General features: G+C 43.4%; 1 protein-coding gene across 2 annotated transcripts in view; it reads right to left on the bottom strand.

Annotated features, from left to right (window-relative positions):
- Positions 1-20,352, bottom strand: part of DDX31 (DEAD (Asp-Glu-Ala-Asp) box polypeptide 31) — a 70,047-nt gene that overhangs the window by 12,014 nt on the left and 37,681 nt on the right. For both annotated transcript variants that reach the window (XM_008563657.1, XM_008563654.1), the window contains 3 exons: positions 18,492-18,573; positions 12,039-12,150; positions 6,025-6,193 (listed from right to left, as the gene is read on the bottom strand). In XM_008563657.1, the coding sequence (XP_008561879.1) occupies positions 6,025-6,193; positions 12,039-12,150; positions 18,492-18,573 (363 nt within the window). The remainder of the gene's footprint in view (positions 1-6,024; positions 6,194-12,038; positions 12,151-18,491; positions 18,574-20,352) is intronic.

The following is a 20,352-nucleotide window of genomic DNA, read 5'->3' on the forward strand; positions in this document are numbered from 1 at the left end:
GCAAGCCAGGGTGAGGGTGTGGACACCCTGGCCACCTGTGAAGAAGTGGCTGCAGAAGTTCTGGTAGAAGACCATTGCAGCAGTTCAGATGAACTGAGGGGCCGAGAGCTGCTATTCACAAAGACAGGGACACGAAGGGAAGTGACTGATCCCAGGAGGCCAGAGAGATCGATAGTGCTGGACACTGCTGAGAGATGAAGCAAGCCGGGCACTGACTCAGGTGCGGCGGATTTCCATGGAGAGATCCCCATGTTCCCAAGTGTGGCTCTGTCCAGCCTCTGATCTCGTGTTTGGCCAATCTGTCTTTTTACAGAATGATAACTGGCTCAATGAAATCAAGATTTTCAGAGTGGGCAAGATTCCAGGTTTGCTTTCAGCTAATTAAGTGATATTAGGGAGATTGTAAATGCCACGTAAAACTGGCAGGCAAGCTGCTCCTAATGATGAGAATATTGCTTTACAGGGAGGTGCAGCTGCAGCTTCTTAATGCCAGTCTTTGTGGGACCCAGTTCCGTGTTTTCAAGGTTGCTCTTGATAAGAAAAGTTCAAGGGTGCTAAAAAGGTTGCAGTTAACCACACTTCTCACTCTCAGCTCCAGGGACTCTTGTGAGGACGACGGAGGCCAGGGAAAGAAGCAACGCCATCAGATGGCCACTGTTACCATCAAGTGCTCCCATTTATTTGTGTGTCAGACACTGCGTCAATGTCCTACACTCATCATCTGACTTAATCCCCACAGTGACACATTGAGGCTTGAGATGCCCGCCTTTGAGAGTGTAAGGGAACTGAGGCACAGAGAGGCTGAGTAACTTGTCCACAGGCAAACAGGCTACATGTGGCCCAGCCAGGATTCAATGCAGTGTCTGTGAGTCTGTCCAGGTTTACTCACTGGGTGACATGCCCACAGCTGGCATTTAAGAACAGGGGGAGGGGTGAGGGAGAGGGCTGGCGGGAGCGTAAACTTCTCCAGCTAGAGTCCTGTTCCACACAGTGACCTCTTATGAGTCACTTAACAATTACCGAACAAGTGAGGGTAAGAGTCATGACGACACAGCAAAGGCCTTCAAAGATGAAAAATGCCAAAAACCGGAGCTTTGCAAAATCTTCAATCTGAGCGTTGAAGCATTTGTGATAGTTCAGGTGGGAAAAGTCTGATCATGTGTGTCTTATCTATGAAGAAGGAGTGACTGGCATGTATGATTTCCAGGAAGATGTTTACTTATTTTAGAAAACAAATGACTTCAGAACTCTGGAAGTACAGACGTGAAGGAAATGCTCTGCAGTGTTTGGCAAACAAACCAGCGGGCATGGGGCATGATTTCCAGGAAGATGTTTACTTATTTTAGAAAACAAATGACTTCAGAACTCTGGAAGTAGAGACGTGAAGGAAATGCTCTGCAGTGTTTGGCAAACAAACCAGCGGGCATGGGGCGGTTCTGACGTGAGGCCAGAACCTGGCGGAGCCAGCCCCACGGAACCAGCCTCTTCCTCTTGATGGCAGCAAGCTGAGCACTGACCCAGTACGCCTCGACCCACTCAGTAGGGACAGGAGATCCTAATAGATTGTTTACCTTATTTCATAAAATCAAGAACTCCCAGGTAACATTTCAGCTAGGCTGGTTTGATAAGATATATGCAAATAAGACTATTTCTTTTAATAGTCAACAATTCAGATTGCTGTTCCTCTACTAATTTTAAAGGGAGGGAGCTGAGGAGGACAAAATGACTGAATTATCAATAATGATGATGTCCCAGATGATTCTAAGCACTAAGAACATCATAAGAAAAACAGAAAAGGCAGCAGCCAGGGGTAAAAGTAGCTCTAAACTAAATCATCCAGGAGAGAGCAGTGCATGGGGATGGCATTTAATTCACAAGCTAGGGCGGTTTCAAAACAGCAGCCTCCCTGCTTCACATTGTCACAACAACACCAAGATCATAAGGCACATTCGTTTCTATATCCTTGAAACCACTTTAGAAAGTGTCAGACGAGACAGACTCAAGGCCCTACTGAGTGTGCCTGATTGCTGTTCGGCACACGTTCTGCTCATGTGTGTCACTGCCTAGACAGACAGACAGACACTCTGGCAAACAACACAACTCTGCCCTCTTAGAGCAGACAGCACCGTCTCCAGGAAAAGACAGAGATTTTGGAAGGCTATGCTACCTCTGCTTCTCAGGAACTGCTGAATCTATATAGCTTCAAAATAAGAAATGCATTTCATGGAAGGAAAATGCTGTTTCCATGATGGATGTTGCTAAGGGGCCACTCAATATTTTACCAACAGCACCGACTACCTGTGTACATGTATATGTAGGTGTTTGGGGTGTGGGGTTGTTCTGACAGGTTTATGTGTAGGTGTCAAAGAGTTTTTGTGACTGAGACTGTATTTCTACGTGCAGGGGAAGACATTAAGTGTTCCCTTTCAGAACCGGGGACTGAAAAAGTTGACACAGGCCTGGTTATTAAGATCTTGTTGAGGATACTCACCGTTTATCTTCTTTTTCTAAAAAGTGGCTGAGCGAAGGAATGAAGGTAGCGTAAGGGATGGAGGCTGCAGCTGTCACTGCACGCCTCAAAGTCTCCTAACCCAACCTGCCCTGGGTTCGCACCGTAGCACACGTCTGAGCTCCCCGTTTGGTGTGTGACAGGTGAGGCAGGCTTTTGTTTACAAGCTGATGAGTCTGGCTTGCAGATATCACAGGTCTGCACATAATATACAATTATTCTAGGCAGTAAATGCCATATAATGAAATGCAGAATACTTTACAGAATTTAGTGCTATTATTTTATTCACCCATACAAAACATAAGGAACCCATTCTCTTTCCTGACAGATGGATTTCAGAGGAGACGTTTCAGCTCAGAACAATAATTGTGGCCAAGCATAACTCTCTGCACTTGGTGGGGTTTAATGGACTTTTCTTTCCAGTCCTCAAAAAGCAGCAACTGGCATTTGCCTGAGCCCTGACTGAGGTGTGGAAAATCCGTCAAGTTCTCTCTGCCGCTTACCCTGACCACAATGATACGGTCCATGCGCAGATTAGCTGCAAAGTCATTCCTCCTCCAGGAGTGACAAGATCTCCCCAAGTAAAAAAAAGGTGCCTACTGTATCCTTGAGTGCCCGTCTGCACTAGAAAGGCAGGGGTGGTGGGGGGAGGATGTAAGGAGTATGGAGAGAAATGCCTTCAAAAGAAGGGCGTAACAACGGAAAAAGTAGCTGTAACAGAGTGGTGACATGGCAAGAACAGAGAGCGGCATTGTCACGGATGGAGTAATCCTGTGACACACTGCTGTCACTCACCACCCGGCTCCCTGCCGTGCCAGCCAGACATCAAAGGCTGCCCCATACCATCTTACATGCTCTTTATCGGCTAATCAGCCCATTCTTCCCTAAATAAAGCCCTGTTAAATCCCCTGCTCACAGGGGTACAGTGGTCTTGGTGCCCATCTGCTAGTGAGGGTCAGCTGAAGCAGGAGGCGGCGGGCTGCTCTCTCCCTAGTGGCTTCTCAAGGTAAGGACAATGCTGTCTCCAAGTCCCCCTCCCAACCACCTCCCTGCTTTGCTTTCCAGGAGCTGGGTGGGAGCTGAGGACGGCCTGGTCTGAAGAGCTGCTATCTGGATTAACACTTGCTAATGAAATTTCCAGTCATAACGGTAGATCATCTGCTAACAAAATATTGGGACTATGTCTACTTTCAGGAAGAAAATAGATACTATGTGTTTCTTATCAGTAAGCCTCTGGCAGGTCTAGTCTTACATCCTCAAAGTGTCAACATTTTAAAGATGGTGACAGGGGAGTCAGGCCTCCAATTACGAGGTCACTCTTCGATGCTGACTGGGAAGCCTCATGGTTTCTTACATACACACTCAAAATCAAAGGTAAGATGTGCAGATACCAGCAACACCAAATCTAAAGACAGGAACTCCCCTCAGGAGCAATGGGAGTAGAGCTGAGGCATCTTCTCCCTCTGGGAGAAGGACCTGGCTCTAGCAGAGGGTGGCAGAAAAGTCTCCTGGCTGCAGCCCTGTACCTCAAAACTGCCTGGAAGACACCAAAGCGGATGTGCCCACTCCTGTCTAGGCTGTATGACAGCTGCAAAATTATGGAGAAATAATTTATACCTACCGCACAGAATTACTGGAGCACTGTCCTAGAGGAGAGGTATTCATGTAAGAAGAAAAATCAAGCACCTTACAAATTCCAAAACTGGAACTAGAATTAGGCAATACTACGTCTATTACAAAGAGTCTTGTAGATGCCAAATGGAGCACTGTCCTAGAGGAGAGGTATTCATGTAAGAAGAAAAATCAAGCACCTTACAAATTACAAAACTGGAACTAGAATTAGGCAATACTACGTCTATTACAAAGAGTCTTGTAGATGCCAAATCCCCAGACAGCAGATCAAGTTGGATGTTCCTGAATCTTAACACATCTGCTTTCCAGCTCTGTCCTGGGAGCATTGCCTGTATGGCCGGTTCCAGAGGCATAAACTATTACCTAATTTTGATTCTCAAAACAATCTTGTGAAGTAACTAAGAACGTGGATTTTCTTCTCTCTTTTGTAGTTGAGGAAACTGAGACTCTGAGACACTAAGAAAAAATATGGTTCAAAACTCACATCAGAACAGAGCTGGAACTTAAATCCAAGTTCCCCGACTCCAAGACCAACAGTCACTTCCCTACACAGGGCTGCCACAACAGGCCAGAGAAACCGGGCCCTGACAAGGCTGATGGAGCAGTTGACACTCCTTGGTGAATCAGTACACCAGACATCGCATGGGAGCGTGTGGCCAACTGTGGTACTGACTACAGATTCTCCAAGTCAGGGCAGATATACTCTGGCATCTGTAATTAATGTGCCAAAAGATGGAAATACAATGCAAAATAATGGTACAGAGCATTCCAGGATTCACACTGAAATCAGGGCAAGGGAAAGCAGTCTTTGTGCCCCCAAACACTTGTTCAATGTGTCCTCCCCAGTCCCAGGCTGCAAAAGCAATCGTGGCCATTACCCTAAATTTCTCTACAAGAGCAGCTTATGGTGCCTTGGGTGCTCTAGCTCCCGCGAGTGGCTGGATCTGCTCCTGAAAGAACACCATGTCTTTGAGGAGAGAAAGAAGACCCTTACAAATGTAGTTTGCTGAGGAAAATTGCTTCAGCGCTGTGAAGATGGACTCAGAGCCCTCCCTCTGACCCTTGTCTCACTAGGACACTCAGCTCAGGAGGCACTTCTCAGCACTGGGGAGTGATGCGCGCTGTTGTGCAAAAGCTCAGCTGCTTGGAGATCTGCCTTCAGCAGCTCCTGGATTCGGAGGCTCAGGCTCTCCTCAGGGCTCATCGCATGGAACGCACCAGGAGTCTTCTACAGATCTCAGATGCTTCCCAGGGGGACCACAGTGCACCTGGAGCTCTGACTGTAGCAAGTCACCGAGTTACTACACTGGTGGAGAGTGAAAGCAACCCAACACATTGGTCTTGCTGCTCCAGTGGTTCCCACTACATGTGGGCCCAATGGGAGACACCACTGAATTTCTACACATTTAGGTATTTTCCCTCTTGTTCCAAGTGCTTAATTGATAGAATGGTGGATACTGGTGACAATTAGCCTCTTGATAGAATGGTGGATACTGGTGACAATTTACCGCAAAAACCAAAGATGGAAGAGCTGACATTGAGCACACCAGCCCCGTTTCATTTCACTGCTGCTAACCTGAACGGAGGGCCGGCCCGGTGGCGCACTGCTACAGTGCGCCGCTTGGGAAGCGTGGTGGCGCTCCCGCCGAGGGTTTGGATCCCACATACAGACCGGCCGCCCACTGGCTGAGTGAGGTGCGGGAGCAACACCGAGGGTTGCGATCCCGTAGCCGGTCCCGGTCCAGTACGGGCGCGACACTGAGTGTTGCGATCCGTTGCTGGGCACGAAAAAAAGACAAAAAGGAAAAAAAAAAATAACCTGAACGGAGCTCTCTACACCCATCTGCCTTTCAGCCATTTGTCACCAGACAAGCTCATCTTACCTTTTCAGTTTTGCTTTCCTCTTCTTTACAGCTGAGACACTAAGATTTTGGGGGGCATCCCTTAGCCCAAAGCTCTTAGCCACATGCCCAAGGTGGAGGGATCGGACATGGAAGATGGGCTTCAACTCCCTGGGGTAGGTGGCGTAGGCTCGGATGAAGGACTGCAGAGCTGAAAGAAAAAACGAAGGTAGGGGATTGTCAGGACTGGGGCCTGAAAGTCCCAAGCCTGCTGTTATCCTCTGTACTTTATCTTGCCAGGCAACAGGAGCACAGCTAGGACAGCTACACCGTACACAACTGAAATCCATACTTCCATGTATTTTTAAGATTCCTAACAACAAAAAATTAAAGGTCACAATTATCACTTGAATAAACCCTATAAAATTCCAGATCTTACTGCAGACCTTATAACAATCCAACAAGACAGGGCCCTGTTTTCTTCTTCATCACAGTCTTGGGGGCTAGCATGTACATGGTACACAGCAGGCAATTAATAATTGTTGGTGCATAAATGAATGAAAGAATGAGTGAATAACAGAGGACATCATGTTCTTATAAAAATGAAGAAATGGGCCGGCCCGGTGGCGCACTGGATAGTGCGCCGCTTGGGAAGCGCGGCGGCGCTCCCGTCCGAGGGTTCGGATCCCACATACAGACCGGCTCCCGCTCACTGGCTGAGCGAGGCACGGGAGCAACACCGAGGCTTGCAATCCCGTTGCCGGTCCCCGGTCCGGTCCGGGGCCAACACTGAGGGTTGCGATCCGTTGCCGGGCACGGAAAAAAGACAAAAAAAAAAAAAAATGAAGAAATCATCAAACATTTAGTATTAGAAAAAAAATTTCCTAATTAAATTTTAGTCATTTTTTGAATAGTTAATGCATGCAAGTGTTACAAAATCCAAAAAGTTCAAAAGGCTTTATTATGACTGTCATTATGTTTACTATGAATGAATGACATTGCTATAAATGTACCCTCCAACTCCAGCTCCCCCATCCACAGTCACTGATACCAGTTCTTTGTGTACTCATGGGATTTTAAAACCAAGTTCATTTAAAAAGAATCCAGGATTGACCAATACGGTGCTTCTTATCCATTCAAAGAATGCAAAAAAAAAAAAAAAAAAAAAAAAAAAAAAGATAAAAGAATTAAGGAGAAAGAAAACTATTAAATATCTAAAATAGTCCATGAAATGATTCACCCTGTGAGGACTGCTGACAGTTTAGTGAAGTTTATCAAACATTTCATCAGGAAAGTTTCAGTCCCATTTTAAAGTTAAGGAAAAGGGGTCCTTGTTCTAGATCCCAGCTCTAGCCAGAGAAGAGCCAGATACAGTTACCAGGAGGCTGGAGGACTGGCTATGCCTTAACTAGGCATTCCTTTGAGGAAAGATTTTCCTATACTTGGTTCCCCTTTGAATATCTTGTAGTAACAGTGAAAATCAAGGGTCTGCCTTCTTCTCATTCCAACAGGGAAGGAGGGGACTGTTCTGAAAAGTGCTCCCTGTCCCCAGCATTGCTCTCTTTACTTCCAAGCCCTGCTCTTGTGCCAGCCAAACCAGAGCCTAGTCCTGTACTGTCTGATGGAGGAGGCACTAGCTACCAGCCTCCCTTACCCTTGCTTGTTGAGCCACTGGACTGGCAAGTTTGCCCACAGCTTAAACGTAATATCCCAGCAGCACCTGGAGATTGGCATTTATGAACAGTAATAAAAAGTGTCATTTTAGCAGATCAGCTCCTGGAAGGATCCTGGGAATCCATCAAAGCTCTATTTACTGAGCAAAGTGAACTCCTTTTCCCAATCGATGAGAAATAATAACCAAGGCAACTCCTCTGCATCCCTCTTTTAAATCTATGCTTACTCCCCTTTTTAATAACCGGGACTAGCTTTTTCAAAGAAAATCTTAACACTTCAAATGGGCTATACTGTTTGGAGGGTCTGACACCAGGCTCCTAGACACAGAGCTACAAATAACCAAGGCAACTCCTCTGCATCCCTCTTTTAAATCTATGCTTACTCCCCTTTTTAATATCCGGGACTAGCTTTTTCAAAGAAAATCTTAACACTTCAAATGGGCTATACTGTTTGGAGGGTCTGACACCAGGCTCCTAGACACAGAGCTACAGACTCAAACCCTCAGAGAGAAATGCTGTACAACTACAATGACCCAGGAGATCAGAACCTCTTCTCCTCTGCCTCCTTTTCTTTCCCCAACCCCCAACACTGACTGACTCTGGTCTGCAAAAACCAGACTGAAACCAAGCCAAGCCAATTAAACCAAGAGTCTATGCTTTTAAAACCTCAGTTACCCAAATCCTGGCCCAGGTTTCCCTGTCATTGAGATGAGCCCCCCGGCTCCTGCCCTGCTCACCGCTCTTCTCCTTTTCTACACCAATCCTAGGAGCTGAGCACTGAGAGCGCCTGTCCCAGGAGACATAGGTGCCCAGCTCACAGCTTTACAGGGATAATGAGTTTGCCAAGAAGTGGCAGGAAGCGCTTTCTCGCCAGACAACTGGTCAGGCAGTCTTTCGCACTGCATATTTTCACTAGACCTCCTTGTCCTCAAGGCTCTTGTCTCACTGGGGACAGCAACAGTTGGTTGTCCTCACATACTTGCACGGACTCCCATGTTTAGACAATTCAGATGCAGCAGCAGCTGTCTGTAGGACTTCCAAGGGGCAGGGAGTGGTTCATGTTGGCAGTCTCTAGAATGCGCAGAAGGAATAGGGGCTGTGGGACCAACACAAGCGGGAAGTAGAGAAATAATGTAAGTGGACATTTATTTCGGGTGACGGAGGGAACTACAGGCAATTAGAGCTGAGTACTCTGCAACTGATGATTCCTATTTCTAGCCAACAATTTAAGGTGCATGAATTAAGGGAAACCTATTTTAAAATATCCCTCATGCACATTTGTCCTTTTTCATTCTTGGACATCTGGATTAGGAATAGTCGTATCTTATGGATGACTTTTACGATTAAGGAGGTAGAAAGGAACAAAACTCCATCCTGGAAAGTGAAGATAATCCTTGCTCCTCCCAGTCCCCTCACCCCCACAAGAGCACCCTTCTGTACAGAGTAAAGGTACATATACCTTCCTACCTGACAACCAACAGTGACAAATCCTGAAAGGATGTAGAAAGGAGGTGCCTTGTCTCTTAAAGATAAAGCATTTGGCAAAGTGCCAGCCTACCTCTGATCCCACTGAGGGAAGAAGTATGATTTGTCATCACTGGTATGGGTTTTCTGGACTTTGAGAAGCACCTCTTCCAAGCACAGGCATAAATCCTGCACATGGACTTCCTACTCTTCAGGGAGACCTGAAGATGGAGAAGATTAAACCATAGAAGCAATGGTCATTTGCAGGCAAAGGACTCCGTTTTCCCAAATTTTCGTTTGGGAGTCTGGAATTTAAACTTACCTTACCACTATTTTTACAACTTGAATCCCTAGCTAAACCATGCAAGATATAAAAGAAAAAAGGGGTAACTGCTTCTGGAAACTGGCAACAATTAAATGCTGGTTATTAACGACTGGGTCAGAAAATGCAAAAGGAAAACAAATGCATACTTGGCCCAGTTTCCAACCAGTTTTCTGCCATAAAGGCAAAAGCCAGCTGCTTTGTTAATTATTCATGAGGTGGGTTCTGAAATGGCATAAAAGGGAAACAAGTCAGTGGTGGGGAATTTGCATATGCAGATAGAAATGCAAAACATACTATCAATTTATGGGGTATAGTGATTGTTCCTATGTTGTATATTTAATACTTTCAGGGTGACAAACATGTACATATTCTTCCAAACATCCAGAATTCACAATCCTAAGTAACAAGGGAGAAAAGAATACTGGAGAGGCTTTATGTCTGAAATGGGATGACTGAGAATTACAATAGGTGGTTCTGCCCTAGCCCTTTATCAATCCGATGTGGAAATCAATTAGCAAATAAGAGAAATGACATATTTATTCCCTTTGTGGTACATAAATATTGGGGAGTGGCCCTGCTCCAATATCCTTTAAATAGAAGATGAGTAACTCTGCTGTTTCTTGGTATTAACAAGTTCAAGGGTGGCGATGATGAGAGAAAACCCAATACCACATTCTCTAAGGATCACTCACTGTAACTTTCACTCTGATGACCCAGACACCTTGAAATAGTTGTAGTTTGGCCAAAATACCCAAAACACCATTGACACCAAAACTGAAGCTGACAGTGTGGGCTTATTTCTTTTTACGGCACCTTTGTTATTAGCCCTGACATTCAGCAGCATGGCAGTTGTATATTGCAGGCCAGCTGAATCTGCCTAACTTTCATCGAAGGTCTCAACTCTGTGAAGTTACACTGTGACAAATATTCTATTCCTCTTGAGAGACATATTCCAGTACTTCTCTAGAGGTAGGTTCTTAGGAAAACCCTTACGAATTACGAATTCACTTTAGGATAATGCTAAGGCAGGCACTATTAGAGAACAGTCTAGAAGGACATACACTATGTTATCAGTGGTAACAGTGCTGGGGCTTCATCTTTGTGCAGTTCTGATTTGAGTTTTATGACAACTGAGGAATGCTTTTATAATGTGCTAAAGGTATATAATAGGTACTTGAAAATATTTGCTGACTATCTGGTTTTACCATCTACTTCCTGACGACCGCGATTGCTTTCACCCTCGCCCCCTAGAGTCTATTCTCACACACCAGGCAGGTGACCATCTTCACACCTATGTCAGATCATACCGCATCTCTACTCAAAGCCCTCTGACAGCTCTCCTTCACTCAGGGTAAAACCCAAAGTCCTCCCGACAGCCTGCAAGCCCTAAGTGACTGTGCCTCAAGCACCCCTTCCCCCTTTCACCACAGGGCGTTCCCACTGCCTGTCAAACCCTTCCCGCAGAGCCACTGGGCTCCCCCTGCTGCGGGTTCTTGCTCAAGTACCCCCTTGACAAGGAGGCTCGTGCGACTCCCTATTTGAAATGCTCTCTTCCCTGTCACCCCACTCATCTCCCTTATCCTGCTCTATTGTTTTCATAGCTCTTATTACCTTTATCAGACTATTTCATTTACTTATTATGCTTATTATGCTCATTGTCTGCCGCCCTTGCCCTCCACTAATATGTCTCCTTCACAAAGGTGAGTGTCATCTGTTTTGATCCTTCATGTGTATCCCAAGCACCTAGAGCAGTGCCCAATTCAACAACTACTTGTTGAATGAATGATTTTAAAAATAAGATATTTCTATTTATAAAAAGAAGGATGCTATAGTGGTCCTATATTGGCAAGCCAGCCTGGCAATTTCTCAAAAACTAACAGAAAGAACTGTGGATCCTCCAGCATGGAATGAGTCTCATTAGCACATGAGTCAGTCATTAGCCAAGACATTCCACTATAAGAAAATATCAGCTATTAAAAGCCTCCTTCTCCCTGTGCAGTGCTCACTGCTCAGAGTGAACCGTTAAGTCCACCTAATGCCTGGTGATCCCAGGGGTCAATTTATCCTACAAAGGGTCTGAATACTAAATTAATACCTAACTCTTTTATAAATTTCCTAGGAATTGGGTTCATGGTTTACGGCCCATTCTTTGCACTGTTCTTTCTCATTTTTCTTTGCATCTTCAAGTAGGAACTGCTTAGGTCTAACATTTCTAGCCCCTACCTTCATCTCTAATTTCCATCTCTACCACTATTTCTACTGACATGTTGTATCTCTTCTACCTGGTTCTCAAAGAGAGAAAAACAGATTCCTAAGATACAAGTTGTTGGGTCAAAGCCCTAGTCCTGATGTAAGCTAAGATAAAGCCTCATTTGTGCAAAACATGGGGAAGGATGAAATTAACATTTAATATCACTTTAAAGCCTTCCGTGCCTGCTTCCAAACCCTGCAGAATTACAGAGATTGAAAGCTTTTGCTGGTGAGTAGAGATCCCCAGTTGGCCTCTCAACCCATTTGGGGGGTATGCACATGAAGGAGGGGGACAGGGCTCTTTTGGGCTATCCATTCCACAATCACACAAGAAATCAACTGACCTTTCTTTGCCCAGGAGACCCTCCTCTCACTGGAGTGCACATAATCTTCAAATACTGACTGCAAGACCGTGGCTCGCTCTCGGATTTCCTGGGGACCAACAGCGTGGGATTTCTGAGAGGGTGACGGAAGGATTAAAGGAGAGACAGAGTCAGAGTCAGGAATAATGAAGCAGTTTATAATAGATTTAATAACAGTAAAATCACACAGTAACCACCTAGGGGCCAACAAGGGTAATCCTTTCAATATTACTAGGGAAAAAAAGGGAGCTATAAAGATGTTAAGTCAAGCAAAGATGAGGCTGGCTTTGTGAGGTAGCAGATCAGGTCTATTTATTTATTTACTTATTTGTTCACTTTCTTCCCTGACCTTTTATCACTGATGTTCAAAATGAAACACCACTGGAGACAATCTGGAATTTCCCAAGTTCAATTCAGGCATTTAAAACATCATTGATTGTAAGTTATTTTCAAATGAATCTTGTGTCCCCTACAAATCCTCCCCCTGCCCTTACAATCATGAGTGGAACACTGACAATTCCTCTTCAAGAGCACTCCACAGTGACCTGCCTAAAATGCAGCCTTAAAAAGTCATTCCTGTCCTTGCATTTCTAGAGCATGCTCCCTCAACTCCTAGAGCAGGTCAGACTTTCAGTGTTTCAGATTCATTCCTTCAGCCTGTAACTACTATGCTGAGTGCCCAGGAACCTATTAAGGAGTGTGCTGTCCAGCAAACCACATTCAAAGACTGCCTCAATCTTTGCAGCAAACTGTCCTTCTGTAAGAAGCAACATCTACATGTACTGGAAGGCCCCACAGGTGGGGAATGTTAATAATACATAAAATTATTTTCTTCTCATCCTTTAACAGTCCTAGAGAAAAGATTTCTGTTTTAATATCCTCACTAAAAACTAGTTTTTGATTCTGGTATCTTAAAACAAACATGAATGCTTTCTACTGAGTGGGAAAATGAGGTCCAAAAGAACACAGATTCCCCAACGCATCGAGGTTATTCTACGCCAAATGATGCTGATTATCTGAGCGGTGCTATTAGGCCTCTACCTCCACCCTCCACCCACCCCTCCAGGAGGACCAGCAGGGAAAACCCCACGTGAGACCCAGGTCACGCTTCTTAACCTTCAGAGGACAGGGTGTGGGTGCCTGTCTGGCCTAACCTCGACTCCCCAACCATCTTTTTCACTTTTAAGGATGTCAGAGGAAGACAAAGGGGAGAGAAGAAAAAGCCTTATTCTTGGGATCGACATTCATCTTTGTATTAATAGAGACTTAACAACCTGAAAATGTTTTCAGTTTAGTCAAATCCTTCCTGCTACCTGTTTGGTTGATGACAGTCTAGCTGATTTCACAGTACATGGTCCCCCTAAGGGTTCTATCTGCTAAAGTGTCAGGAGAAAAGTCACTCAGGAGCTGTGTTACGAAAGTGGACATTTGCTATTGTCATTAACAAGGATTTTTTTTTACCCTCTTAACTGATGTGAAATGCAAACTTTTCCTGCTGCCCTCCATTCGTTAAGCCACCTCAGCAGTGCAATTGTCTGTCACCTTCCTTGCATTTTTTTTTTTTTAATATGAATGTGAAATTAGCGAAGATGCCCTTTCCCCTGGCGGACAGAATCCTCTGTTATTAAAAAGTAAAGCACTTTAATAATGAAAACTTTTTCCTCTTTTTCCTGTGTTTTAACTGTTTAAAATTAATGAGAAGGGCAGAATGGTTGTCAAAGCGATATTGAAAGCCGGGCAGCCAGGACCGAATAAGCACAAAAATCCCTCTAGAGTGTTAAATAAACAGAGCTCCAGCCCTCTCCGAATCCCTCTGTTGGTTATTGTATACATTCTGTAACAGCTCTCAGAATAGATCTGAGAGCCAGGGAGGCAGAGAGGTTTCAGAATTCCAATAAAGGCCTCAAATTAAAGACAGCCTGGTGCGAATTCCAGGAGAAAATTAAAGAGACCTCAAGCTTAAGTGACAGGTGACTTGCTTCTGTGTCACAACTGTCAGGGGATTTAGTGATAATATGGCAATATATTACAAAGGGCTTTTCTTATTCCCCCCTTTAGGTTTCAAAATGAGGCGTCTTTTCTTCCCAACAAAAAAAAAAATCACATATATATAATGTGAGTGTATATTCAAGTGAAATATGTAGAAAAAATGGTAAAACTAGGTTCACATGTTTGAAATGATGAGGTCAGTTTTAGGAAAATATAAGAAAAAGTTAATGGCAGAAACACAATATACTTTGGAAAAAGCATGTCTCACTCCTCCCTACCTCCCACTTCCAGAAATACTTCATTTTAAAACTGCCCCTCTTGAGAATGAGTGAGGTGTTTTTCAGTTGTCTTCTGGGGAGGACAGTCTAAATTTAAACTGAAGACAGAGGGGGCAGGTTAGGTAGCACCATCTCAGCCCCAGACAGGTACAATGCTCCTATAATGAGATTGGGTCAAACCCCTGAGGGCACACGGATATCTGGCAGGACCGACTCGCCCACCCTCAAAGACACAAATTCAGTACTGGTTAATGAAGCTAACCTGCAACTAATGGACCACGGGTAGTTTAGAAAAACACATTTCCAACGGCCTATCTTTACTCACTGTGCCTTTGTCTCTAATACCCTACTGATCCCGGAAAGAACAGACCATCAAAAAGGATGAGCAAGAGGCTCTGATCTTATTTTAACGTCTCACAATGCCAGTGACAGTTTCTTTGTTAGGATAAGTTTATGGGCACATTTCATAGAACAAAAAAACCTGTAGGAAAACATGCTTGGTTGTGTGTACACTTTGATGATAAAAATTTCACACCTATCAAGAAGCAACAGATGAATCTAAGGTAAGTAGGCTGGACTATTTTTGTTGTAAAAGGTTTTGAGGGGTAGCAGTGCTGGGGGAAGATGTGAGGGTATGGGCGGGTGTGTGTGTTGGGAAGCATGTGCCTTGATATGGCCTATTTCCAAGATATTTTTAAATGAAATGGAAGGATTTTGTTTTAATCACTTTATTGCCAAGCTGAATTTTACCCCCATGGTCCCTAGAACCTTCTGAATGCTTCCCAGTAAAGTTGAAAGATCAAATTTATTCTCTTTGTAGGTGGGTGAACATTCATGCACCCAGACATAGCAATATATATTTTATATACCTAAATATGAAATATACATTTTACAGATGCTTCCCTCTCTTTCTTTCTGTTCACAGAAGCCCAAAAATGTATGTGGTGTGCCAAAGGGACATTTACAATGGACTTCAATCAAGCTGGGTGAAGAAGAGGGGTAGCACTGTAATGAGGTGTCTGGCTGTATGCAGCCATAAGGTCTATCTATTGAATCTACATTTACATGCCTAGCATTTGTTCATATGCTAGAGGAGTGCCCAAATTGACAACAGCAATTAAGACATACTGCATTTCTTATGCAAAATAGAATTAAAAGATGTATCCAGTATCTACCTTTTTCTTTTTAATATTGACATGGATCACACACATAAAATACTCTCAGGCTGTATATCTATGTAACAATTAGCAATATAGTCAATTCAGTTTAGTTTTTCTTTTTCCTTTGAATTAAAGTTAAATTTGGTCCAACAAGTCGGGTCTTTATTGACATGACACCTAGAACCTAGTATGATTAATTTAGTTTTGTAAGTTAACCAGTTATATCAGTGTCAGTAAAAGCCCAACCTTGCTCAGCACTTTTTCTTTTTTAAAAACAAAGATTACCAAATCTTAAAAATATCAAAGCATTCAATTCCTTCCTGTCCATCAAGGACAGGAGCTGGGCTGAGAGGATAAGACTGAGTCTCTGGCCCCAAGAACTTACACAGCCCAGAGCTGAGCAGAGCACTGTACACCTCATTCTATTTAAGCCTCACAGCAACCCGAGGAGATGGGTGATGGTGTTCTCATTTGACAGAGGGAAAACCGAGGCCAGCGAGAAGATAACCTGCCCAAGGTTGCAGAGCCACGAGCTGTGCAGTAAGGATTCAAACCCATGTCTGTCTGACTCTGGGACCCAGCTCTTACCCATGGACTTACGATGGTCCCTCAAGTGTCAGAAAGTCTTCCAGCCTGGCTTCAAGCCAGCAAAAAGGCTTAAGGAGGAGAACTGATACAGCAAGGCCACAGAAGGGCAGGTGTTAAAAAAAAAAAAAAAAGACTGTGGCTTGCTGCTGAAAGAGCAGAGGGAAATGCAGCTGCTCTGCTCCTTCTTTGGGGACACGTCCTTCAGGAGGGGCTTACTGCCCTTCCACAGCTTCCCTGAGCTGCGCAGATGAACACAATGACCAACTCCCCGGAGAGAAATGATCTGTGCTCAGGGATAAAGACTGACACCAGAGCTGGTCCCAGAAACAGTATATGTAAGACTAGGTTTGATCAAACTTTTACTATCTCATTTTGCAGTATTACTGCTTGCTCTCATTTCTCGAGAGCAGGCAGATGCTAATGTTCCACTTATTATGATATAGCAAAAAAAAGCACTAGGATCCATGTCCCTGAGTCTGGGCTTTAATTCCACATCTGTTACTAACTTATGTGACTACAATGACAATAATAATAGCAATAATAGTAATAAATACCATTTGGTACTGTGCATTATACTTGGGGCTTTAGCACTATTTTTCACACAACCCTCCAACCTCCTTAGAAGAAGAATACTATTATTATCTCAATTTTACACATGAAGAAACTGAGGTTTAGAAAGGCCTAGTATTTGCCCAAAGTCACAAAGCTGGCAAGTGACAGATTAAGAATCTGATTCTACTACATTGCCTCTTCAAACAGTTTGGGTATTCCCTGTTGATCCCATGGAGCTCTCTTAGAGTCATAAGGGAGTATCTGTGCGAACATTAAAAAACAAACAAAAAAACCCTACTTAACTTGAATTTGTAGTAGTTCCAGAAGAAAAGAAATGCGCCAAGACCAATGAATATCTGCTGGGTTACTGGTCAATTCCTTTGACAACAAACTATTAATAAGGAATGTCTAATGTATTAATAAGGGATGTCCAAAGTCTAGTGTGCCTGGGATGTTTCACATGAAATATTGCTTAAAATAATGTGTTGATCAATTGAGTCTTTAATAGCATTTTTGTTCATAGGGATCTTTGTTGTACCATTTATTGACCGAATTTCACCTCTATGAAAATAGCTAAAGCTATCTAATTTAAAAAGCAACTCTGTTCCATTTTCTTGCTTTAGTTAATACTAATGGAGACATACTGGTATACAGTTAAATATTTGTACGTGTCCTTCAAAGTTAGATTGCCTGATTTCAAATCCCAGAAGGAATGACGACTGATAGTGTGCTCTTGTGAGAGCTCCTTAACCTCTCTAGATCTCAGTTTCCTCACCTATAGACTGGCGCATTATCTACCTTAAAGAGTTGCTAGGAGGATTAAATGGTATCATGCATGTAAAGAGCTTAGCATAGTCCCAGGTCCAGAATACGCACATGGGTAATGGACATTATGATTATTTCTTCTCCTTTCCTTAGTGCTCTCTAGAACAACAGAACTTATGCCAGACTCAGTTAGATATAGTCCCTGCCTCAGGGAGTACATCAATGCAAATAAAGAAACACACTAAAGCATAAAAGAAACTCTTAAGCATGATATCAATCCAAATAAAACATACTAAAGCATAAAAGAAACTCTTAAGCATGATCTTTTTGGATGTGATTTTCCAGTCTATCCTCAGGCATAAGAAAACAAATGTAAAATATTCAAATAATTAATATTTCATAGACAAAATTCATACAGCACCACTAAACACACACACACACACACACACGTGTGATATACTGAGTAGTGGGTTGGAGTGGGTGGGGAAACAGTTGCCTAGCAGGGCTAAAGCTTTGGAAAAGCAGGAAAGGATGTTCAGGGCTGTCTGCAACTGTTCACAATCTCCATATGGAACTGCATGGATAAGAAAAACTTTTCTTCTTAATGATCTCAACTTTACTCTTTCTCTGTGGATAGCACACACATATTAAAAATGGATGAACTAAGTGTGTCTGAAAGGAGACACAGGGATATATATTTTTTCCATGCTGTCTTGGACAGACAGATCTAGTCAGTCGTCCTTGCTGATAATCTGGAGAGGGAGCACCAGGGCTGCGTGTGTGACACTGCCTCCGGTTCATTCTGGCCTAGACCTTCCTTCTGGGGAGCCTGCTGCTGTCTGGCAGACTTCCAGAATGGACTGTAGCCCATTAACTGGATGAGACCAGCAAACACATCAGAAGCAAAGAAGTGAAAAAAAACAACCCCCCCCCCAAAAAAAAAACCAATCAAGATTTGGCCTCATCTAATGCTCACAGTCCTCAAAATACATGTTTTTTTTTGACAGAGGAAATAACTAATCCATACACAAAGTCTCTATCATACCAAATCAAGAAATGAGTCACGTCCATTAGCAGAAAGCACAATAAATAATAAAACTCACCTGGTTTTCCCACTGTCTTCGTTTAAAACAATCATCCTTTGTCAGAACAGACAAAATATCTTCCATCTTAATCTCAGAAATGCTGTAAAAGGAAGGGCATATCAAGGTAAACTTTTTATTCTTCCAAAAGCACGCAAAATCATGATGCATAAAACCAGCCTTTTGTCAAGCTAATCAGACATAAAGCCAAAGTGACATCTTCCCAGGAAAGGGTATTCTCCTAAATCCTTAGGAATGTGGAAGGAAGGGGCCCTCTATGATACACAGGGACAGATAGGGTAGTATTCCCAACAATTCCTTTCCTCCCTGGTCAACTGAAAATAGATTACACTTAGAATTTCCTTGAGAGGGATCGTGTCACTATTTCTTAACAAATCTTGAGTACTAAACAAGTAGGCCCGCTTACTGATACACCACTACCTTGACTTGAACAGATGATGATGAAATAAAAAACATTTCAGATAGTCTCTTCAGTTTCATACTTAAAAAAAAAAGGGAAAGAAAAAAGGTGGCCAAAGGTCCTCAGCTATTGGAGTAATAAACGTTCCAGTGAAGATTAACAAGTAGAGCCAGAGCTGCCATCCATGCACCTCTGCTCCCTTCTTCCACCCTGGAAGATCTTTACTATTATCATCTCCTAATCATTATGGGGCAAGGACCAGTGTCCAGTGAATCTAGAGCCACAGGCAAATTGCTGAAACCAGAGTATGGGCTTCACTCATGAACAGAAGCCATCAAGAGCCAGAACAAACAGTCAAACCCGCCTACTGGTGGAGTTTGGAAAGCCTACACTCCATCCAATCATCTGCAAGACCACAGCATTCGAATGTGGGCAGCAGATCCACTTGTGTATTAGGAAGGAAGGAGGAAACATAGAGCTGCTGAAAAGATACATCCCAGGGAGACAGCGAGAGAGAAGAAGTTCTGTGGAAGAAAAAGAGATCATAAAAAGAGAAATTCTGATTCTTTTGTATGTGTTTTTTTTTTTGAAAACATAACAGCAAATTAAAACATGAACAAAAATCTCTTATGTGGGAGAAGACAATTCTCCCTCTTCCCCCCAAGGGTGACTCTGACAAGTCTATGAATGAAAATGTCACATCTCTGACAGGGACTTACCTGAGATGTGTCGTCTCCTCCCTGAACACCCCCAGCCCCCACCCCTCAGCATCCTCTCTCTACTGCCAACCCCCAGCCCTACAGGTAAGTGAAGTCTTTTTACAGCACTAAGAGTCAATGAGGGAAGGCAGAGCATGTGCTGAAAGGGCAGGAGTCAGGGAGTATGCCCAGGACTTCATGGGAAATCTGTGTTTCATACGAGAGAGAAATGTATGGTTATTGAACCTGCCTCTTATTTATTCCTAGAAATCTGAAGGAAGGTGAAGACATAGCCCAGCCTCTTTTTTTTTTTTTTCCTATCTGATTTGCCTCTATTCACCACTGTTTCCTTGAGGAAAAACAGGAGGAAAACCCAAAAGTAAAAGAAACATATGAACTTGGAGTCAAACTTTAAAGCAGGGAGAAAGAAAAAAGAATAATGCCACTCACATTATTATTTTGTTATTTCAGGAATACAAAAACTAAATAAGCCACAGAAAAGCACAGTTTCCTCAAATGCATGCAAATGTTGATATTCTAGCCAGGGCAGGTTGTAGGCAGTGGGTCTGTACAGCAATGCTGGGGAACTAGCTACCCTAAGTGAACAGGAGCTAAGCATGAACTGGAGTGATTTACAGTTTAAAATGGCCTTCTTCCTATTTCTAAGAAATTATTGCTTCTGAGGAACAAAGCAAATCTACTATGATTATTTATGGGTCCATCAACAGATCTGAATCACCCCACCTTAATATGAGAAGAGATA

The sequence above is a fragment of the Galeopterus variegatus genome, unplaced genomic scaffold, assembly GCF_000696425.1.
Source record: "Galeopterus variegatus unplaced genomic scaffold, G_variegatus-3.0.2 Scaffold176, whole genome shotgun sequence".
Lineage (NCBI taxonomy): Eukaryota > Metazoa > Chordata > Mammalia > Dermoptera > Cynocephalidae > Galeopterus > Galeopterus variegatus.